This window comes from Boleophthalmus pectinirostris, unplaced genomic scaffold (assembly GCF_026225935.1).
Source record: "Boleophthalmus pectinirostris isolate CB_2022bp ecotype Guang Dong unplaced genomic scaffold, ASM2622593v1 HiC_scaffold_9, whole genome shotgun sequence".
Taxonomy (NCBI): Eukaryota; Metazoa; Chordata; class Actinopteri; order Gobiiformes; family Gobiidae; genus Boleophthalmus; species Boleophthalmus pectinirostris.
The window spans coordinates 2944801-2969137 of record NW_026571541.1 but is presented as its reverse complement, the minus strand read 5'-3'; the positions used below and the strand labels follow the sequence as shown (position 1 = coordinate 2969137).

General features: G+C 40.5%; 1 protein-coding gene across 1 annotated transcript; it reads left to right on the top strand.

Annotated features, from left to right (window-relative positions):
- Positions 1 to 1948: 1948 nt before the first annotated feature.
- On the top strand, positions 1949 to 24193 carry ercc2 (excision repair cross-complementation group 2). Its single transcript, XM_020938609.2, has 23 exons — positions 1949 to 2131; positions 3358 to 3457; positions 8383 to 8460; positions 8644 to 8706; positions 8784 to 8897; positions 10118 to 10234; positions 10473 to 10589; positions 11168 to 11291; positions 12372 to 12468; positions 13428 to 13561; positions 13968 to 14136; positions 15745 to 15863; positions 16444 to 16513; positions 16785 to 16854; positions 19568 to 19669; positions 20966 to 21029; positions 21623 to 21744; positions 22274 to 22366; positions 23078 to 23150; positions 23346 to 23416; positions 23504 to 23647; positions 23727 to 23870; positions 24036 to 24193. Exons 1-23 carry the CDS (start codon positions 2127 to 2129, stop codon positions 24126 to 24128), a joined length of 2283 nt encoding a protein of 760 aa, XP_020794268.1. The 5' UTR covers positions 1949 to 2126; the 3' UTR covers positions 24129 to 24193.
- The last annotated feature ends 144 nt before the right edge of the window (positions 24194 to 24337 follow it).

Here is a 24337-nt window from a genome sequence, read left to right as displayed (position 1 = left end):
GATGAACTCTGGGAGGCATGTAAGACGCTTTCTTTGCTATTCCTGATGATTTCATCAACAAATTGTATGAATCATTGTTGAACCACATGGATGCAGTCCTTCAAGCTCCTGGAAGTCATACAAGATATTAAATATGGATCTCACAGCACCACTACTTAATTCACTGACGTTATGCAACATATTTTTGTATTTGAAGTAAATTATTTGTTCAATTTTCTGTAGGCGACAAAACTTTTGTCTTGCCAAAATCTGACCTTTCTGTGTTCATTAAATGATCAATCTTTCTTCAGTGAAGCAAATTTATTTTAGTATATTGAGCATAATTTGGGAGGGTTTTAGCTTTCATATGAGACATTTCTAAAACCAATCGATTAATTTAAAGTCAGGTTATAAGCTTTTGTTTCTACAAAATGGATAAGCGACAAGACTTTTTGCCTTGACCTTCTTTGCCTTGAGAAACTTTGATGTAGAGATAGAAGTATGCGATGGAGCACCATCCTGCTGCAAAATTTGACCCCTTTTATCCCCTTTTATGGTTGGGAATGTAAGAGGTAGCTAATACTTTTTCATATTTTAGGCTATTGATATTGCCTTCCACCCTGCAAATGTCTCGCACAGCCCCATACTGGATGTAACCCCAGACCATGACTTTCCGCCACCAAACTTAACTGTTTTCTGGATGAATCTTGGATCCATGCAGGCTCCAGTAGGTCTCCTGCAATATTTGCGGCGGCTGTGATGTAATTCAACCGAGGATTCATCTGAGGAATCCACCTTCTGCCACTTTTCCAGTGTCCATCCTTTTAGCAGGCTGTGGGCCTTGGCAAATGCCACACAGTTTTTTAATTGCCTTTTGTTTAGTGCTGGTTTCTGTGCACTGATTCTGGTTGACACAGGGACTTGAGATGACCAGGCCTGGTGGAGTCTGCTGCAGTGGAAAAGGGGCTGGCCTTGGATTTTCAAATCAACAAACGGTCCTCCCGAGCAGTTGTCTTGCGGGGTCTGCCAGACCTGGGCTTGTCAAAAACATCTCCAGTCATTTCAGATCTTTTTCTTATTCTTTGTACTTGACGCTGAGACACGTTGAAGGTGTCACCACCTCAGCAGTGGATCTGGTCTTCAGCCTCTTGATAATTAACGCTTTGGTCTCAGGGTGGATCTTAGGCATGTTGTCAGAGGTCAAGTTGCAGTTGACGTGAAGGTCTGGTGTGCTGAAGTTCTTTTTATACACAAACACTAATTGATCAGTAACTGATCACAGATGAGGCTGTAATCTAGAATTGAGTGCATCATATGACAAGGCGACAAGACTTTTGTCTTGCCAAAATTTGACCTTTCTGTGTTCCTTAAATGATCAATCTTTCTTCAGTGAAGCAAATTTATTTTAGTATATAGAGCATAATTTGGGAGGGTTTTAGCTTTCATATGAGACATTTCTAAAACCAATCGATTAATTTAAAGTCAGGTTATAAACTTTTGTTTCTACAAAATGGATAAGCGAGAAGACTTTTGTCAGGGACTGTATGTATATATATATATATATATATATATATAAATGTGTTTCTCACCTTCCACGGTGGTAGGTCTCTCTCACCCTCATTCAGCTCGGGTCCTCATGGCCCAGGAGGATGCAATTGCTTTAAGTTTCTTTTATTTCTGTGTCTATCGGAACATTAATTTTCAGTTCAGTTTTCAGTTACTCTACCAACTATTCCAAGAAAGTTATGTAAGCAGTGTACTTTAAACTAAACATTTATTTTATGCAATTGATATTTGTGTGTTTATTTCATTTACTTTCTACTAAGTCTAAAACCAGGTTAAATGAATAGTTTACATAGAGAAAAAATACTGATCACTGGGCTGTGGGAGTCATCCGGGGTCATCCTGCTGTCCTTGTAGTACTCACACTAACCGTTGAGGGCGCTGGTCACAAGTCAATACAGACACCAACAAAATCTGCTTCCGGTACTACGGATCAGGCAGATGCAGTGCTCCCAAAATTGCACACTGTAGTCGTTTCAAAACATGAATGACTTTACAATAACTTACTCAGTGGCGCTCTAAAAAAAAAATAAAGAAGACGATAAGAAGCAGGAGAAGCGGTGTCATTTTACCCAAGAACAGAAATGAAGTAAGTTTGTCGGTAAACTATATTATCTTTATCAAACATGAATGGAGAAAATAGTGAGGCTGTGGTCGCAAAAGTAACGTGATGCTTGGAGAGGAGGAAAACATTAGGCTATGCATTAGACCTACAATGAAATATCACGAGGACCACTATGTTTAAATGATTAAATCCTGTTTTAATCCTGATGTAGTTATAGTTCTGTAGCCCCGGTTCAGTCCTACTGGTTTACACCTGGTTTAGTCTCTGTTCAGTCCCCCTGGTTCAGTCCAGGTTTAGTCCTGCTTCAGTTCTCCTGGTTCAATTCTTCTGTTTCAGTCCTGGTTCAGTTCTCCTGGTTCAGTTCTTCTGGTTCAGTTCTCCTGGTTCAGTTCTTCTGGTTCAGTCCTGGTTCAGTTCTTCTGGTTCATTTCTCCTGGTTCAGTTCTCCTGGTTCAGGCCTGGTTCAGTTCTCCTGGTTCAGGCCTGGTTCATTTCTCCTGGTTCATTTCTCCTGGTTCATTTCTCCTGGTTCAGTTCTCCTGGTTCAGTTCTCCTGGTTCAGTTCTCCTGGTTCAGTTCTCCTGGTTCAGTTCTCCTGGTTCAGTTCTCCTGGTTCAGTTCTAGGTTTCCCTTTTCTTTGGTTTAGGCCTGATTGTGTCACCCTGATACATTCTGCTTTAGTTCTGGTTTACTTTTGGCCTCTTTTTCACTGACACGGTTCGCTTTGGTCTTTCTTGACGTGTGCCAGTTAGGCACTTCCGTGACAATGGGCCCAGGCCGCGTTGGGTGTGTAACACAGGTCTAGCAAGTTGCAACAAATGATGTGACGTAGGCCTGTGCCGCCATGAGCCACGGACAGCTATCCAAAGACTTGTGCTAAAGGAGCACTAGTAGTGATTCTTATATTGCGTGTAAGGTATGCAGTCTGTTACTCCTGAAATTTCACACTTCACTGTGATTTGTTAAATCCATCCATCACTCACGCTGAGCCTCAGAGGCTCACCAATAGGGTGGTAAAAGTTTCTGTATTTGAAGCAACTGTTGCATTAAGTAGAGTATCACAATGTCACCTAAACAGAAGATTGTTAAAGGAATGAGCTCACAATCCAATTTTTATCACCATATCACCCAGCCCTAAGTCAAAGATATATTTCCATTTTCATGCATGTTTGAGTGATCTTGCACTGTAGGAAGGAACTTGATTAACAACTGAACTGCTGGACTGAATGAGCTGGTGCTTTGTGTTCCAGGCTGAATATCGATGGCCTGTTGGTCTACTTCCCGTATGACTACATCTACCCAGAGCAGTACTCTTACATGCTGGAGCTCAAGAGGACCCTGGATGCAAAGGTCTGTCCAAGAACACTCACTTCTGTAGTTTACTCAACAGTTTTAATATAGTAAGGGTAAGTAAGTAAGGGAGTATGACATTACCCATAGTGTTCGGCTCTAGTCAAATGAAGCTTATCGAGGATGGCAGTTATACAGGCAAAGTATCATAGCAACCAAAGAACCAATCCAAAGTAAAGTTGTTGAAGGTAGGGTTGTAATACTATGACAGTGATGTAATGGCAGTAATACGGTATTACGGTATACTGCGGTATTAAAAAGTAACAGCGGTATCATTTTCATCATTCAGAAATACTAGTACTTCTGCAATTTGGCAGAATTTTGGCTTCAGGTGCACATTTCTTTACGTTTTACAGAAACGAAACTTAAAACCGCTTGGCTATTTTGCATGAACTGTTAGCGCTGATAAAAACAGCTCGCTTCTTGTGCTGACGATGCGGTTCAACTTTTGTCAGACTAAAGGACACGACTCAATGGAATATATGTTTTTTCAGTGGAATATGTTTTTTTCTGCGACAGAGGATGTTGCGGTGAGTCTGTTCTGAGATTATGGACCTGGCTCCACTGCATGTGCGTATTTCGCCCGAGCGTAAAAACTGCAACTTTTGGACGTGTAACTTTTAAAATGCATGGAAAGTGAATGAGGGCGCCTCCACTGCGCGCGCTAGATGCACCTATGGAGCAATGAAATATACAGTTGTCTTTTTTCCCCCTCCAGTTACACACGCACAGTGTAATAAACCTGCATAAAATACAAGCAACAACAATATACGTGTACAGAAAGTAATAATAGGATTTTTTTTCTTTTTCATAAAGAACATCCCCATCCCAACCCATCTCAGCTCAACGTTAAACCACATACATAGCACCATCAATTAAATATTAAATATTCCTAATTACAGAAACAGCAGGTTACAATTACAACAAGAGGTAGGTACTGGTACATTCATATTGGTAACACTCGCATATTAGAAAAATAAGAAATAAAGCATTGCCATACCTGGAAAAATCTATCTGTACATCCCCTTAATGTATATTTAATTTTTTCAAGTTTTAGAAACACCACCATATTTTTAAGCCATAGCAAAAAAGAAGGACATTTGTCAGATTTACAGTATAACAGCAATGTACGTCTTGCAATTAAAGAAGTAAATGCAATAATATCCCTCTGTGTAGAAGTCAGAGCTATTGAGGAGTCAGTGATCCCAAATATGGCAATGAGAGGACAAGACTGTAAGTTTATTCCAAGAACAGTTGATATAGTAATAAAATAATTAGACCAATAACTATGAAGATTAGGACAAAGAAAAAACATGTGACACAGCGAGCCCTTACACTTATCACATTTGTCTTCAGTTTCTGGATGCATTTCAGAGAGTCTTGACTTTGAAAAATGCACCCGATGTAAAACTTTGAATTGGATAAGACCAAGCCGAGCACAAGAAGTAGTGGACCGTATTCTACCAACAGCGTCATCCCAGAGATCCTTGCTCAGTTGTATTCCCAACTCTTTTTCCCAACTATTCTTGATTCTAAAGCTTGACTGGTCACTTAATGTCAGAATAAAGTTATACAGTTTTGATATCAGTCCTTTCTGATGCAGATTATATGAAAGTAATTCTTCCCAGAACTGTGTAGGCGAAACAATGGGGAAAGAAGGAAAACATTTACAAACAAAATTACGGACCTGAAAATAACGGAACAAATGAGCACGAGGTAGGTTATATTTGGAGGAGAGACTTACAAAACTATCAAAAACACCAGAAGTGTATAAATCATTTATTTATATTATATTATATATCGTACCAAATTGAAAAAAATGAGTCAGACAGCGATGGAGGAAATAAGTAATTGTTGGTTAATGGGCCTTGGGAAGAGGCAGATACAAATTTAAATTGTCATCTAAACTGAAACCAGATTTTAAGTGTGTTCAGAACAACTGGATTATCTGTATATAAAAGAGGGTTTTATAGGTAACAAAGAAAAAATTTAAGCTGAAATAGACAAGAGTTCCAATTTACACCACAGGGAGTCTGGGGATTTTAACCAAAAACAAAGTTTATGAATATGAGCTGCCCAGTAATATGACTGAAAATTGGGCAATGCAAGTCCTCCACTCAATATACATCATTGCAGCAATCATTTTCGAACTCTGGGTGGTTTCCCATTCCAAATAAAAGCACAAACAGCCTTTTCCAATGAATCAAAAAATTTTTTTGGCAGAAAAAGAGGAACTGACTGAAATAAAAAAAAGAAATCTAGGTAAAATATTCATTTTAACAATGTTGATCCTACCGTTTAGAGAAAGAGGGAGACTGCGCCATCTCTCAAAATCAGAATAAATTTTTGAAATAAGAGGTGTGAAATTGGCCGATACCAAAGCAGAAAAAGAAAGTGTCACATTTATGCCTAGATACCTGAATCCTGTGGGACTAAGTTTGAACAGTAAATCGGACTGACAGAGATTGCAAGCAGCAAGATTTATCGGAAAACATTCACTTTTCTCCAAGTTTAATTTATATCCAGAGAAAGAGCTGAAATTATTCAATATATTCAAAACTGCTGGAATAGAAATAGCAAGGTTAGATACATATAGCAACAGATTATCTACATATAGCGACAATTTGTACTCAGAACCATTGCGAATAATCCCCCTAAATAGAGGGGAAGAACGTAGAGTAATAGACAATGGCTCCATTGCAATAGCAAAAGCAAAGATGACGGGGGCAGCCTTGACACGTTCCGCGACTAAAGGCTGAAGTATAGTTCTGTGTCGACTCAATGTGCACTGCCGCCGTTATCTTGTCGCCGTCGTTCTTCATTTATGTCTGCGTCGAGGTCTGTGCACCACGAAGTAATTCACTGCCATAATGCTAGAGGGCGATGATATCTGTCCATTCATATATACGGTCTGTGTGTATGACCCGCAGACGTATAATCTCTGAAAAGTTTAACATGAACCATCTCTAACGTGATAAAAGCACAGAACAAACTCACCATTAGTACAATATTCCTCTGTCACAGAAAGAACACTCATATTCCACTGAGTCGTGTCCTTTTTAAGTCCGAGAGAAGCTGACCGCGTACCAGGAGCGAACTGTTTTTTGAGCGCTTTGTTTATGTAAGTTAGCCATGCGGTTTTAAGTTTTGTTTCTGTAAAACGTAAACACATATGCGCAAAGCTGCATTAAACACATAATTTCTCAATGTATACTGAAAGAAAGGAAAGCCGACAGAGAATGTATACAGAGCGGTGGTACCACGGAGGGAGTGGAGGACCAATCACAGCTCTTATCATCTGCGTCGCTTCCCCTGCTGTCTACGTCGTTTTGACGCATAGTTAGAAAATTTCGGAGATGCACGTCGGTCGACGCAGAGGCTCTGCGTAGAGATACTCCCTTAGAGATAGGGTGAGGAGCTCAGTCACACGGGAGGAGCTCGGAGTAGAGCCGCTGCTCCTCCACGTGGAGAGGAGCCAGTTGCCGTGGCTCGGGCATCTGTTCCGGATGCCTCCTGGGCGCCTCTCTTGGGAGGTGTTCCGGGCATGTCCCACCGGGAGGAGGCCCCGGGGAAGACCCAGGACACGCTGGAGGGACTATGTCTCATATATATATATATATATATATATATATATATATATATATATATATATATATATATATATATATATATATATATATATATATAATATTTATATAATAATTTTATTTATTTATTTTTGTTAAAATTTTGATAAAGTATGCTTACAAGTAGATATCATTAGATATTACAGATATGAGATATTACAGATACCCATAAAGTTGTAAGTAAATCTACAACAGACTGTTCTTCTGTAAGCCAGTCATTTAAATCCAATACCTTGCTGTATCTTTCTTGAATATTTCAAACTCTCCGCTGGGAAACGCTGTCAAATTCTACTGCTCTGTGAAATGTGAGGCTTAAGTCACATGATTAAACTGACATGTGTTATTGGTTAAGTAAAGGTATTACTTTGTAAAATGTAATTAACTAATTAATGGAAAGTTTGCACAACCCTGACTGAGGACTGTATGCCAAGAGAGGGGTGTAATGTATGCTCATATTATCTAACGGTTACTGTTAGACATGATACCTGGAGTTGATGAGGGAGTCTGAGTGTTGTTGGTAGCTTGTGCAGATCAACTTCCCTGTTCAAATTGGGGTGTGGGTATTGTGGGACTGTTCAGATCCCCTCGGGCTCTGTTGGCCTGTGGTCTGCTTGTTGGCACTATACCAAATGCAGGGGCATTACCTACTTAGGAATTTGAAGCATCTTTTTCTATCATGACCAATATTAAAAATCAGGAGAGAAACAGACTGACAGGTGTACACCTTGGACAGTCTTTTAGTATAGGTACAATGTATTATAAGCCAGATTTTAGAAAAAATTGCTTCTTCACATCGATGCCACTTCTGTCATTAAATATAGAGATAAATATAAGATATATTTTTCATTGGTTCTGTTTACAGTGCAGTTCTGCTGTGGTATTGTTTTAATCAGATTTACACAATTTGAGATTTTCCAACAAATGCAGTAATAATTGAAAAAAAAAACATTGTATGCGTTTGATAAACAAAGTTTTTAGTTAATTGTTGTGGTAATTATAATTGTTAATCTAGTAATTAAATTGATTTTGTTGTATTTTGTGTTGTTGTTGTTGTATTCTGGCAATAAAACATGGTCTTCTAGCAGATTTTTGTTTACCTCGGTTTTGCAATTTGGAAATTTTTTGGTCGTCAGGGAAATTTACTTGGAGAACCCTGGTATAGGTGCTAAGAAATGGTTACAATGTCCCAAATCTTTGGATGTGAGTGGTTAAATGAAATGATAAACCTTCTGTACTTCTGTACTGTGTCCCCTAAAAACTTTTACTCCTGTGCTGGTCATCCGGCATGTTGTCCTTCAGGGTCATGGAGTTTTGGAAATGCCGTCAGGAACTGGGAAGACTATCTCTCTCCTCTCTTTGATTGTGGCCTACCAAAGGGTGAGTCTCTTCTAGTGTTACGAAAATACAAACATTTCAAACTAAATTTTGATACTGGGGAATGGACTAAACACTAAACACTGATTCTGTTACCACTATGATACAACACTCTACGAGCCTCTTGTAGATTTTAGCTCTTTCCGCTGGCCTAAACAGAAGTACTCATCAGTGTTTCTCTCTAAGGCTTTCCCTCTGAACGTGACCAAGCTCATCTACTGTTCCAGAACTGTTCCAGAGATTGAGAAGGTAGCACAAGTTAAATGCACATCTCCATTGTTGTTTTTAAATGAATGACCCGCATTAGTTAAATATTGTGTGCATAGGTCGTGGAGGAACTGAGAAAGCTGATGGAGTTTTATACCAAACAAATAGGAGAGAGCAATAACTTCTTAGCTCTGGCTCTGTCCTCCAGGAAGAACTTATGCATCCACCCAGAGGTGAGTCCAACTCCTCTGTCCCACAATGGGGAAATTATAGTCTACTTCCACTGCCCAGGACTAATGCTCTGAAAAGAACTGTTCAGTACAGAGCGATATTGCTTTGGAACACGCTCCCCTAAACCTTAACTGTTCACAAGCATGAACCAAGTTTTAAGAAAATGTTAATGAAATATATTGGAAATTGTACATATTTATATTTAGTCACTAGTTACGCATTGTAATTTATTGGATATATTATAATTGTAGTAGTATTGTGCAGTGCAGTATACTATGGAACAGGACTGTATGACCCTATGTGTCAACTTGGACCCCAAGAAGAATAGTTTTTACCCCAATAAAGACTAATGGGGATCAAATAAATAAATAAATAAGTAAATAAATAAATAAGTAAATAAATAAATAAATAGTGTTGCAATGCAGAGTTCAAGAACAGCAAGAGAATGCACTCACTCAAAAATCAAGATAAATGGCTCTTACAGAATACTTCATTTAGCACAACACTGAGCAAGTATAATGCAATATAAAACAGTCATGTTCATGGAGGTGCTTCCAGTTCTTTCTAACCCTGGGTGACATCACATTCACTTCATCCACTTCTTTATCCAACCTCTGGGGAGGAGAAACTGGGGAGGAAAATTGTAATGACCGCTTAAGAGGGCAGAAGTAGGGTAGAGCCGCTGTAGACTGTAGCACCTGTAAGGACAGATTGGCAGGACAAAGGAGGGATGGTGAGCAGAGAGTATAGCGGTTGCAGATGCATACCATTTGGAATAGGTTTGTGCAGCTGTGGAGAGTGAAATGAAATGTGTGAATGAAAACTATGATGTGAGTGTGTGTTGGGGTGCAGGGCTTTAGTCCATTCATCAGAAGGTAGGTGTGTGCATATGGACCAGATCCCAGCAGCTCTGAGGATGAGGCCATTAAGTTGTACAGATTATAAAAGTAAATCATATGTTTAAATCTGCAGAATGCTGGACATTCCCGTGAGAAGGAAAATGGTTCACATATTGAATTGGCTCTTCATTCTCTAAAAGCTCACACATGACCAAATGCACCAATTTATTACTTGTATAATAGTTAAAATGTGTATTGAAGTATTGAATAGAACCCATAAAAAGCTTTCATTCATTTCATTTCAGCTACACATACTACTGGTCAAGCCTAAAATGTGACATTAAGTTAAACTTTGCCTCTGATGCCCTACTGTGTATTTCCAGGTGAGCTCGCTGCGCTTTGGCAAAGAGGTGGATGGGAAGTGTCACAGTATGACTGCCTCATACATCCGAGCCCAGCGCCATAGCAACCCAAACCTGCCTGTGTGCCGCTTCTACGAGGTCAGACCTCTGCTTCTTCTCCTACACTGTCTGTGGTGGTGTCTGTGGTGGTGTCTGTGGTGGTGTCTGTGGTGTTGTCTGTGGTGTTGTCTGTGGTGGTGTCTGTGGTGGTGTCTGTGGTGGTGTCTGTGGTGGTGTCTGTGGTGTTGTCTGTGGTGGTGTCTGTGTGAGTGTCATTGCGGGTGTCAAGACACTGTCTTGTGGGTGTCTGTGGGTGAGTTACTGTTTGTGGGTGCAGGAGTTCGATGCTGTGGGCCGCCAGGTGCCTTTGCCTACGGGTGTCTACAATCTTGATGACCTGAAGGACTATGGACACAGGAAAGGCTTCTGCCCGTACTACCTGGCACGCTATGCAGTATGTATTCTGACATAACAATGACAACAACTTTCTCCTATTTCAACCACTGACATTGAATAAGAACAGGCAGGTTTAAAATGTAATAATCTATACTATTGAACTGTACTACAAAAATCAGATACTAATCAATACTAAATGTTGTATCAAAGTTACATACTCATTTGAGCAGGTATCAATACTAAAAAAGTCACATTCACAGGACTCAAATGTTTCCTAGATAGCCTTAGAATGAACTTAAGCTGTATCAGAACAAGTAGACCACATAGACAAGTATACACCCATGGACCAACCGAGGGTTTACACAGATGATGGGAATATAAAAGAAAATACTACGATTTAATGTTGAAAATCACGTTCTATTGAGTCTGTTCCTTAGTGTTGAAATCAAGTTTGAAATTTTAGTACCGTAACAACACTAGTGCCTACTTACTATTGCTAAAACAAAATATGATAGACAGTTACTGGCTTTTTTCCCTGGATACATCTTTTGTTATTACGGTTTGAGCTGTAGAGGGCATTTGCTCTGGCAATGCTTGTGTTCTGTTGACACTATATGCTTTGCTCTGACCTTTTAGATCCTCCATGCCAACATTGTGGTGTACAGCTACCACTACCTACTGGACCCCAAGATCGCAGACCTGGTGTCCAAAGAGCTGGCCAAGAAATCAGTGGTGGTGTTTGATGAGGCTCATAATATAGGTTAGAGTTTGACTTTGACCCCCCCATAATTTTGTGTACTTTAGTTGCATCACTGGCTTTCAGATGGGTTGTAAGTCTAGAAATAAAAGTTCAGGGTTCAGAGTAGATGTGGGAGATGCCTGTACTAAAAATGAGGTGGACCACGTCCATATGGCCCGGTGGCCTCAGACGGACCACGTCCACCTGACCATGGACCACCTGACGTCGTCGAAATGAGCTCACACAGAACAGGCCTGTCTTCTTCTGTTTCTCTGTGGTTCTGTGATGAACAGACACAGCGACAGATTTGAGCCTCGCGCTCCTCGCTCTGCACAAGCTGCTTCAGTGCTCCTGACACCAAACCGTTATTTTAAAAGATACATGCACCAGACACACCAAATGACAATAGATGTATCGGTCATGTGGCTTTTCTTAAAGTGATACACACAATGAAACAGCTCGACACAAGTGGCGACACAAGTGTTGACTCGTTTAGCCCAGCTCTAGACCATAGAGTAATAATAATACTTGTGGGCCAGGATGGGGGCATATGTGACACATAACCAAGTGGGTGACTTAAGATGGCTTGCAGCTAGCAGCATGTCAACAAGGTAGCTGTATCTGCAATAGATACATCAAAGTTTTTGCATGAGTGAAAAAAAAGAGCTGAATATAAAATAAACAAACTTATAGCATAGTCTTGAAATGAGGGTAATTTGAGGCATATAATCTTGTCCTTAAAACTCAACCATAATATTTACAGGCACGTTTTGGCACTGTGTGTCATGATATCGTCTTTGCTGTAACTGTAATAAAAAATGATATAAATGTAAAAATATGTTTTCCTTAGTATGCCATGGATTCTGAGTTTTTTTTTACCTTTGTGTGGAAGAGGACTGAGCAGGGATTTGTTGGGAGTATACTGTCCCCTGCATGTCTCAAAAAGATTTTATAAAGCGTTGCTCGCTAGCATGATCTGCAAGTAGGGGAAGGTGGGGCCGACTGCAAACAGGACTTTGTTGTGATGGCACTAACAACGGCAGGTGAGAATCTGCTCCTTCTGCCTCTCTAACGCCCACTGTGTCTTCTCTGGTTCTTTAGACAACGTGTGCATTGACTCCATGAGTGTGAACATCACCAGGAGGACTCTGGACCGCTGCCAGAACAATGTGGACACACTGCACAACACCATCCAGAAGTACTGCTCTGAGCAGTGCCCTCTGTTGGCCTGTCCTTCTCTCTCTTCACTCTGCCCTGCTCCACAGGATGCCCTCACATTCATTGCAGTTCGAGTGCGATTAATCGCGATTAATTGCGATTAATCGCACTCAAACTGCGCATGTTATACGCAAAACCAATTAATGAATTAAAAAGTAGCATATAGTGCACTTTTATAGGAAATGTAAATGAAAGAGTCACACATTTGTTATGCAAACAGCATTTCTTTCAGAGTTGAACCCTCAGAGCCTTCAAGATATTCAGTGAAGGCTCAAGAAAAAATATTGAATGAATTTTTGTACTACTAATATAGTTTTTCAATATTTTTATTCAGTGAGTAATAAACACAACACTAGTAATAATATCTAGATCATAGTTATAAACTTGGACTGATATTTCTTGGGAAACAAAGGTTATTTATAATCTTTTATAAGTTAATATAATGGAATGGAAATGGACCAATCACAATTTTTCTTCCAGTGGTATCTGGGTAAATCAGCGACTCTCCCTGCAGCACTGAACTGGTGGCTGGAACGAAGTTTGAGATTGACAGTTGTCTTAGCCAATCATATTTCATAGAGTTATGGGCGGGATCATATCACGAAAATAATTGTCATCGTTAATGAACTGATTAGTTAACGCAAAATTAACGCGTTAACGTGCCCGGCCCAATAGTTTTAAATGTCCTTTTGAAACTTAAAACAACCATTTTATGGATATTACTTTGCACATAGCTGCTTTATCCTCCTCAGTGTCTTAGAATTTTTTGAAATGTTGAAAAATAAATGGAAAGTTTACTTCTGATACCGAAGCGAGTGGTCACTGTTGAGCTCCATAAATAGATTTCTTTCAGGATAGGATTAAACTTGTCCTGCGGTATTGAGCTTTTGTCTTCGTGTGGAAGTGTGAGGCTGTACGTCACTGTACTGTGTGTCTTAGTATAAAGGAGACTGACGCTGCACGTCTGAGAGAGGAGTACCGGCGTTTGGTGGAGGGGCTGAAGGAGGCTCATGTGGCCCGAGAGACTGACGTGTACCTGGCCAATCCTGTGTTACCAGACCAGATCCTCCAAGGTACGTTTCACTACATGCACTAGGAGCAAAGAAGTTTTGATAGTAGGGCTGCACAAACTCAACATAAAAAAAGACTATATTAGAATATTACAATACAAAACATACTTAGTACATAACTCAAATTATGTTGTCTGTTTAATATTTGCACATAGTATGTGTGCACTATACAACCATATGCACGGATATGGACTAAAGAATCACCAACCCATTAACTTATCTTTTCTTATTCTGATTACAATCACTGAATATCAGGTGACTAACAGTGGTGCATGCTAATGTTGAGGCTTTTCATACTTTAAGTAGTAATATAATAATTTTTGGTCTAAAATGTAGTACAAACTCCCAGAATACACTGCAGTATTTGTGTTGTGTGATGTGTTCCTTAAGTGTGCTGCTGCTGTTCCAGAGGCTGTCCCTGGCACCATCCGCACAGCTGAGCACTTTGTGGGCTTCCTGCGCCGCTTTATGGAGTACCTCAAGTCCCGGCTCCGGGTGCAGCATGTGGTGCAGGAGAGTGCCCCCCAGTTCCTCAAGGACATCTTTGAGAAGGTGTGCATCGACCGGAAGCCGCTCAGGTATGGCTGCTGAAAGGCAGTAAATGTTAAACCCACTGGACCATTCGCTTTGACAATTGGTGTGATTGAAAGATGGATTAACCAATCAGAGAAACATGCCTTAAAACACTGTGGATTAAAAACCAGATTTCAGAGTCAAAAGCAGTCTGTATCTGAGGCTGGATTGTAAAAATAGGTTACGAAAGTAAGTACTAAAACTAGTATTGAAACTAGATACTCATTTGTGCAAGTATCGATACTAAAAAAGTCACATTCACTGGACAGAAATGAACCTTTCCTGAATAGCTTTAGAATGATCCCAAGCTGTATTAGAAAAGTAAGTAAGGCCTCATAGACTAGTATACGCTCATGGACCACGATAGAACCTTCCTGGACAACTGAGGGATTACACAGATAGAAGGTCACATGGGAATAGAAAAGACAGTAGATATTTTATTGTCTAAATAAGTAATGTTTTTTTAATTATTGTGGTATCAGAACTCTGGTCCTTAATAGACTTGTCTGACTATGTCTAACCACCGATATTTCAGTATTGGTGTATTACCATTATTGGATCAGATTGGATCGAAGGACTTGCTAGGCAAGCTCCTAGGCTCATCTGAACACATAGAGGGGTGACAGGAGTATCAGACAGAGTTCTAGTCAAATCTTATGATGTGACATTGTCTAGTCACCAGTTTACTAGACTGTTGAGTCGTTTTGGGTAAACCTCATGGAGTATATATATAAATGGACATAGCTAACGTGCTAGCTGGTAAGAAATGAGCAAGGGCACGCTTCCAGTTCACTTTCTATTAAAAAACTGTGGCCCTCTCTCAGTAACTGCTGCTGTCCGGCTTGTCTTTCTAACTTTAAAATGTTGGGTTTAACCTGCTCTACATAGACCTGATGTTTTTATTTCAACATTTTGCTCTTAAATGAATCAAGATATGAACTTAACAACAAACAAATAAGGCACCCGCACTGCTGTTTTAACAGGAGAAGGTGTGTTACCTTCAATGGGCTCTATTCATGCTTAAGTCACAAAACTGGAAGACATTTGGAAATATGATGACTTCCTTTGGGCTCTGTTGGCGATAGTAACTCTGACATAATCTTCAAAAGCTGAGAAAATGTCCCGGTTTTCTTCATCTAGATGTCATTGTATTTGTTCTTTTTTCCTGTTATAAATTGCATATTAATAATTTTAAAATAGAATTAAATTAAATTAATTAAATAATTTTTTTTTTTAAAAAGGATGTCATTGTAGGTTCTGTTATGTTCGGCAGCTCAACAGTTCCAACCAGCTGCCTGTAAGTGAGATCGATCCTATTAGTCCTGTCCCCCATGGAAAGCTTTGGCAGGTTGTGAAGACTCTGCTGCTGAATCTATGATTTTATCACATACCCAGTGTTGGTAACTACACCGGAACTCGTCATCCACATGTTTCCCAACGTCTTCTGGGAGGCGTGAATTGAGTTTATACCCTTGCTCTGGATTGACTCTTTGGTTGCTGTGATACTCACGGCCAGAATTCTAACACTAGCCCAACACTGTGGGTGATGTCACACTCACTTAGTCCACTTCTTTATACAGTCTGTGGTAAATCTGTATTATTTTGTTTGTCAGGTTTTGTGCAGAGCGTCTGCAATCTCTGCTTCGCACGCTGGAGATCGCAGACATTGCAGACTTCTCTGCTGTCACTCTCATCTCCAACTTTGCCACACTGGTCAGCACATACAGCCAAGGTGAGAGGTCAGGGGTAGAGTCCTGCGTGAGTGCGGGACCTGACGCAAAACAGTGTGGCGTGGGACAAATTTAGGAAGCTCATTGTGCATGCGGGCTGGAGCGAGACTGCATGATGCGGGAGTGGGTGGGTAGGATGATAAACTGCAGTCCCACAAACTACATATGAGTTTTAAGCAATATACAAATGATGAATATATGCCTATCATATATCATTTGTGCTGGATATTTTATTTGGCATTTATAAAAACATTTTAAACATCCTAAATTTGCGGATGTGGTCTAATCTCATGCACATTTTAGACAATTCCTTTCCGCTTCTCTGTGTTTGATAGAGCTTAAGAAAGCGAACATCCCCATCTTGTGGGACTTGCGGGTGGGAACGGGATAAAATATCGCAGATGCAGGCGGGAGAGGGAATGAAAATTACAATTCTTTGCGGGCGGGAGTGGGACTGCACAGTGTGGGTGTGGGCGGCAGTGAGACTGAAAATTCTATCCCATGCAAACTTGTCAAAAAGTCAGGAGTGAGGCTTTGGTGTGAGCGACCTTTATGTGAGTACTGACTGACCTCTGGTTAAAGGATTCACCATCATCATTGAGCCGTTTGAAGACAGGACGCCGACCATCGCCAACCCAGTGCTGCACTTCAGGTCAGTCTCTCTCCAATTGCTCCTCCTCCTCACTCCTCTCTGGTCCTGCCCTGCTTCTATCCTCCTCCCTCCCTCCTCCTCTCTGCTCCTCCCTCACCCCTCCTCTCTCACTCCTCCCCTGCTCCTATCTTCCTTCATTACTCCTCTCCTCCTCCCCTGGTTCTCTCCTACTCCTGTGCACCACGACTCCGTCACCCCTCTCCCTCCTCCTCCCTTACTCCCCCCCCCATCCTGCTATAGTCTGACCAACTGCGACTCCCTCTGTCCTCAGCTGCATGGACCCATCAATCGCCATCAAACCAGTGTTCCAGAGGTTCCAGTCAGTTATCATCACCTCAGGGGTAAAGCCGCATCTCCTCTTTTTATATATATACAGTCCTGGACAAAATTGTTGGTGCCCCTCTGCCAATGAAAAAAAAAAAAATCAACAATCATCACTGAAATAACTTGAAACTGATAAACGCAGTAATAAATAAAAATTTACTGAAAATTGTCCAATGAAAATCAAACATTGATTTTCACCTGTGGTGAAACAGAATCATTCGAAAAACAAAACAATGAAACTGTCCTGGACAAAAATAATGGTTCCCTTAACGTAATATTTTGTTGCAAAAGTTTTGAGGCAAACTCTGCAAACAAATGATTTCTGTAACTGTCAATGAGACTTCTGCTCTGGTCAACAGGTATTTTGAACCATTTCTCATGCGCAAACTGCTCTAGTTGGCTCAGGTTTGAAGGGTTCCTTCTCCAGACAGCATGTTTCAGCTCCTTTCACAGATGTTCAGTAGGACTGAGATCTGGACTCAGAAGAACACTCCAGAACAGTCCAGTGTTCTGTTCTTAGCTATTGTTGTGTGTTTTGGGTCATTATCCTGTTTGAAGAACCATGATCTACAACTGAGACCAAGCTTTCTGACACTAGGCAACACATATCGGTCCAAAATACCTTGATAGTTGTCAGATTTCGTTGTACCCTGCACAGATTCAAGACACCCTGTGCCAGATGCAGCAAAACAGCTCCAGAACAAAACCAAGTCTCCTCCATGTTTCGCAGTAGGGACAGTGTTCTTTTCTTGGTGTGTTTCATTTTTGCGTCTGTGAACATAGAGCTGATGTGTCTTACCAAAGAACTCCAGTTTTGCCTCATCTGTCCAAAGGACATTCTCCCAGAAGCTTTGTGGCTTGTTAATATGCACTGTGACAAATTCCAGTCTCACTTTTTTATGATTTGCTCTCAGCAGTGGTGTCCTCACATGAAGTTCACTTTGGTTCAAACAGTGATGGATGGTGTGATCTGACACTGATATACTTTGCCCTTCAAGTTCACATTTAATTTCTTTGGAGGTTGTTCTGAGCTCTTTGGTTCCATTTGTATGATCCATCTCTTCATTTTGTCATCAATTTCCCTCTTTTGCCACGTCCAGGGAGGTTGGCTTCAGTCCTGTGAACCTTAAACTTGTGAAGAACAAGTGTAACTGTAATCACAGGAACATCAAGCTGCTTGGAGATGGTCTTATTGTCTTTATCTTTAACCTGCTTGTCTATTATTTTCTTTCTAGTCTCCTGACACAGTTCTCTTCTTCTCTTTCTCTGCTCCATGTTCAGTGTTGTGTCCATCATGTCTCCAAACAGCACAATGACACATGTCCCCCTTTAAACAGACAGACTGACTGAGGACAAGTTTGAAGAACCTGTGATGCAGATTAGAGACACAAATATTTACAATCTTTTCTAGGGGAACATCGTTTTTGTCCAGGCCAGTTTCATTAGTTTGTTTTTTAAATACATTCTATTGTACAACAATTCAAAAACAGTGTCTGATTTTCACTGGTTATTTTTCAGGAATTTTTTTTATTCATTATTGCTTTTCTCAGTTTCAAGTTATTTCAGGGACCATTGTTGATTTTTCTTTCCTTACCAGAGGGGTACCAAAAATGTTGTGCACATCTGTATATATAAAAATGCATCTGTATAAAAACAAGAGATGTCAACTGTCAAATCCAGACTGATATTACTTTGTTTGAAAGATTAAAATAATAAAACCTCCAGTGTAATCACTGCATCCTTTTAAAATAGTAAAAAATATTTTATTTTTATTTTTATACAGAATACAGAATTTTTGTCTTCAATTCAATTTGAGAGCAATCCTGTATTTACAAATGCTTTTAAAATGGGATATGCTATGATTTGGCTTTTTTATATTTTGTGGACACAAGTAAGTAAACTTTAGCTCCTAAAGGACTCAATGACGATTTTAATCTTAGCATCTTTTTGTAAACATTAGTTTACATCATTAGGACTCTTGTTTTGGGTGGGCTGTATATGGGCTACAGCTTAAGATTCATTGTGTATATATATAGATGTGTATATGGCACGACAACATTATTTTATAGTTGGGTGAATGTATACTATGTCTATATGTATCCATATATTATTCTTATTATTCTATGATCGTTATATGATGATTTCATTATTATTATTTGTATTATTATTACACTATATGTTGACTCTTTGTTTTTTGAATTATGGGGTTTTGTGTGCACTGTTTCTTTATGACCTGTCACCCTTGGGTGCTTGCCACACCCTATTTAAGATGGCCACCTGAGCTCTCATTCTGTTTGCCTGACGAAGGCCTAGTGCCGAAACGTTGCACGGTTTGTCCTAATAAATTTCACAGTTTGTAAGTAAAACGGTGTGCGGGATTTTTCTGTGTGTGGACACAAGTATTGACACTGAGCTTTTGTTTGGTATGTGAAGTTTAGCAGCATGGAAGTCAGTCACCAAAAAATTGTTAGTCTGATTACCTAATGCTGGACAACTGGCATAACCATGCCTGCTCAATCTTTGTCATGGAACAAATTACACCTCATGACAGACTAATAGACAGACTTCTAATTTGACCAAATATGGGAAGTCCTATATTGTGCTTAGACAGCCAGAGTATGTTTGTTAATTATATTTTTTGAGACTTAACTGTACATCCTTTGTTTGTTTTTGTTGTTAAATGTTGATGTCTTTAATTTTTTCAAATCGTACCTGTATGGACTCCCTCAGACGCTGTCTCCTCTGGACATCTATCCCCGTATGTTGGACTTCCGGCCTGTTACCATGGCTTCCTTCACCATGACACTGGCACGGACATGCCTCTGTCCCCTGGTACGTGTCTCTCTGCCCCTCTGATAGGCTTGTCATGATAACACATTATCAAGCACCATATATTGATGGCATTGTGAAATGTCGAAACAATATGTTAATATGTATTTTATAAGATGAAACCCATTATATACCTAATGTTTTGTTGAGGTGTTTAGTTGTGTATTGTGTGTGTGATTGTGTGAATGTGAGAAACAGCCTCATGAGGGTGGCTTGAGGTTATCACCACTTGTAGTAGGTCCTGTACTCACTGCCCAGCACCATGGAGCTCCACTGGCATTTGCTAGACAACACCAGAATTGGCAGGTTCACCACTGGTGCCCTGTGTTTTTCACAGATGAGCAGGTTCACCCTGAATACCTGTGATAGACATGAAAGAGTCTGGAGAAGACAAAGAGAATGCTCTGCTGCCTGCAACATGGTTCAGCATGAGGTTTGGTGGGGGGTCAGTGATGTTCTGGGGAGGCCGATCCATGGAGGGACACACAGACCTCTGCAACTAGAAAACAGCAGACTGACTGCCATTAGGTATCAGGATGAAATCTTGAACCCATTGTTAGACTCTACCCTGGTGCAGTAGGTCCTGGGTTCCTCCTGATGCACGACAATGTCCAAACTCATGTGGCCAGAGTCTGCAGGCAGAACCTGGAACTGAATGGCCCTCATGATCACCTGACTTAAACCTGATCGAACACCTCTGGGACATTATGTTTGGATCCATCGGACTCCAGCAGGCTGCTCCTCAGACTGTACAGGAGCTCAGTGATGCCCTTCCACAGATCTGGGAGGACATCTCACAAGACTCCATCCATTGTCTTGTTAGGAGTGAGCCATGATGTTGTCAGAGATGCATAGAAGTACATAGGGGCCACACAAGACAAGACGCTGAGAAGCATTTTGAATTGCAGAAATTTTTTTTATAAAATTTTGGTCAAAAGGACTGACCTGTCACAGCATTATTTCACTTTGATTTTTAGGGTCTATAAAATTAAACCCTTTGTAGGATGAAAATGATATTACCATTAAAAGAGGTGGCATCCTTTTGTTCCTAAGACATTGCTCTGTCCATATTTGTACAGATGTCCAGGATATATTTTTTTATATTAAGATCTGATGTGTTTTCAAAGTGTTCCTTTAGTTTCTTTTTGAGCAGTGTATATTGTTTCATCTTTCATATATTGAATGATAAGTCATTTTAGTAAGTAATTATAGTGTCAAGCCTACCCTGTGATGATTACTCTTTACATTCTGACATTACGTTATGGCTGATCTAATGCACTTGGCCATTGTGTGTTGTAGATCGTGGGCCGGGGAAATGACCAGGTGGCTCTGAGCTCCAAGTTTGAGACACGAGAAGACTTTGGTATGCATATTCAATAACTTAATATTTGACTATTTTATTACCAGATAAAAAAATATTCAGTGCGGTGGTTGTTGTTATTAGGCCCGAGTGATAAAAGCTGGCAAAGGGCCTATTAGTATCGCAGTTCTAAATGCTCTGTTCCACCTTGTAATGTCATGAAGTTTTAAAGTTTACTCTAAGTTTACCCTTTACTCTAAAAAAGGCAACAACTTATGGTTATGCTAATGTATTGTAAAGTTTTATCTTTTGTATAGTTGAGATTGCCTCAGGAATTCTACAGTACCTTCTGGTCCAACAAGAAGTGACTGCAGCTGCAGCTATTGTTTGAGCCTTGATGAAACTTAGCAATTCCAGGGCTAAAATGATCCACATGATAATGAAGTGTGTGAGGTTTAAAGACACAGTGAAGCTCTCCCTGTATCACCATTCACTGACATTACAAGGTGTTTTTATCTTAAATATGCAGGATTTGTGTGTTTAAACATGTGAATGAAACAAACACAACTCCAGGTATGGTTGTGATGAAGATACAACATTATAACACAGATCAAAAAGTTGTGTAATATAGGCCCTTTAAAAGGTGTCTTTTGCAGCGGTCATTCGTAACTATGGCAACCTGCTACTGGAGATGTCAGCCATAGTTCCTGATGGCATCGTGGCCTTCTTCACCAGCTATGTGTACATGGAGAACATCGTGGCCTCCTGGTATGAGCAGGTGAGAGACACTGAGGGACTGCTCCTATCAATACCACTGGGAGATCACTTAAAGGGACACCGTAGAACTTTTCTGTCACCTGTTTGCCTCCATGGAAATTGTATTACTTGGTCTGTAATGTTCAACAGTATGGGATTAAACCTATTAGCAGTAGACCTATTAAGTAAAATCAAGTTTTTTCAGCTTTTAACCATATTATAGTTGTTTTCCTTCTCATTTTCCTGCCTCAAGTTATATTTAGATTGATTCATGCATGTTTGAGCAATCTTTATTTTCCTGCATGCTCCGATCTACCCCATTTTTCTCTGACACCAGTACACTGTCAGTGCACTGTGCTTACTTTCTTCTTCATTTTTAATTGGTGATACACATGGGATATATTAAGAATAAAAACACATGCATTGACTTTGTAATTTACTGTGGAACATTTCAGGCAAAGCAATAATTTACATAGTGTACCTTTTTAATGCCAGTCATTAAATTGCAATAATGTTAATAATAATAATAATAATGTATGGTTAATCTGCAGCGCATCCTTGAGAACATCCAGAGGAACAAGCTGATCTTCATTGAGACACAGGATGCAGCAGAGACCAGCATGGCCCTGGAAAAGTACCAGGAGGTGTGTACATGACAGACACATGAGATGTGTGATCTGTCCATCCATGGGAGGAGTCTGAGAAGGCTGCCCATGCATTCATTCATTCATGTCTAGCCTGGACTAAAACAGCTCTCTTTATGTAGGCCTAGATCAGATCTCTATGTGCTTGCAGGGCTCCACTTGACAAGAACATGAAAACAGGGCACAGAACTCCTGGTTTGTCTTCCCTAGACTTTAGAATACATTTCAACATATTATTGATTTTAAATGTTATGCTGGCCCCTCAGGGGAGACTGAGCCTTTTCAGTGGTTATTGTTACATGCATACTCAGAATCTAATAAATATGGAATATTGCTTCTTACAACATTATTTAAATGTAAAAGCCAAATCATCCAATTTCTTTCTGATCATAGTCCCTCTGATGACTCACATCACACTTTGCAGTTGACATGTCATTTAAGTCATCTTATAATCAGCAACCAGTGATGGCCTTTAAACTGTGGAATACCCTGCCCTTTCATGTCCACTCTGCTCTGAATGTCTTTAGACAAACAGCATCTTGGGTTGTCACCTTGGTTGATATTTCTGTACTTTAGTGCCTGTACAGCACTTTGATCAGCTGATGTTTTACACATACTTCTCTATATATTATGTATTTATAAATATATTTGACATTGCTGTGTGTGTTTGAGCTGACTCTGTGTGTGCTTCTGTGGTTCTGTATGTTTCAGGCATGTGAGAACGGCAGAGGGGCCATCCTTTTGTCTGTGGCCCGGGGAAAGGTGTCTGAGGGCATTGACTTTGGTAAACACCACACACTTCGCTTTTGTGAACTCTATGTGCTCTCTCACTGCAACCCAGTGTGTCCCTGACTTTTCGTATAGTAGTTTGTATGTATGTTTCTCACTTGCTTAAAGGTGCTCCAAATAACTTTTCTGCTGGGGGCTCTGCTTGTCTCCATGGACATGTTATTGTATTGACTAACAGCCTTGTGTGCAGTTCACCACTTTGGCCGGGCAGTTATCATGTTTGGTGTGCCATATGTCTACACTCAGAGCCGCATCCTGAAGGTCAGTGTGCTGTATGTATTTACCCTGTGTTCGTGTACCCATCTGTCCTGTCTGCATTCCAATGTCTCCTGTGTGCCCCGTGCCCAGGCTCGCCTGGAGTACCTAAGGGACCACTTTCAGATCAGAGAAAATGACTTTCTGACGTTTGACGCCATGAGGCACGCGGCACAGTGCGTGGGGCGCGCCATCCGAGGCAAGACCGATTATGGACTCATGATCTTTGCAGACAAGGTGACCTATATACTATTGATTAGTAATCTTCTAACAGAGGCAGAAGAATAACTTTGTATTACCATGTGCACCACTGCAGCGGTACGCCCGGGCTGACAAGAGGGGCAAGCTCCCACGCTGGATCCAGGAGCACATCAGTGAAGGCAGCCTCAACCTGACTGTGGACGAGAGCGTGCAGCTCGCCAAACACTTCCTCCGACAGATGGCACAGCCCTTCAGACAGGTGCCCTGCTCTGCACTCTCACATACATCTATGCACAGATCTAACACTGGTATAAAGACCCATATATCCTCAGTCTGGGCCAGTTATGACTCATGGTGACGTCCAGACCAAGATAAACTTATTTTAACATCTTACTACAGACTGTGATCTCATGTGTGTGTGCAGGAGGACCAGCTGGGCCTGTCTCTGCTCACTCTGGAGCAGCTGCAGTCGGAGGAAATGTTACAGAAGATCACTCAGATGGCCCACCAGAACTAACGCTACCACAACCACTTACCACAATCCTATTAAAAATAAAGACTTTTGTACAATTTCTTTTCAAATTAATTTGCATCTGTGGTTCGAAAAGAGATTTTCATGACAAACACAAAAAGCAGCCTCTGTACTATATATCCTGGTCCAGCAGGTATGACACGGTTCCCTTTACAAAGAGACCAAACCTCTAGATGCCCCAAAAGTAGTGAAAC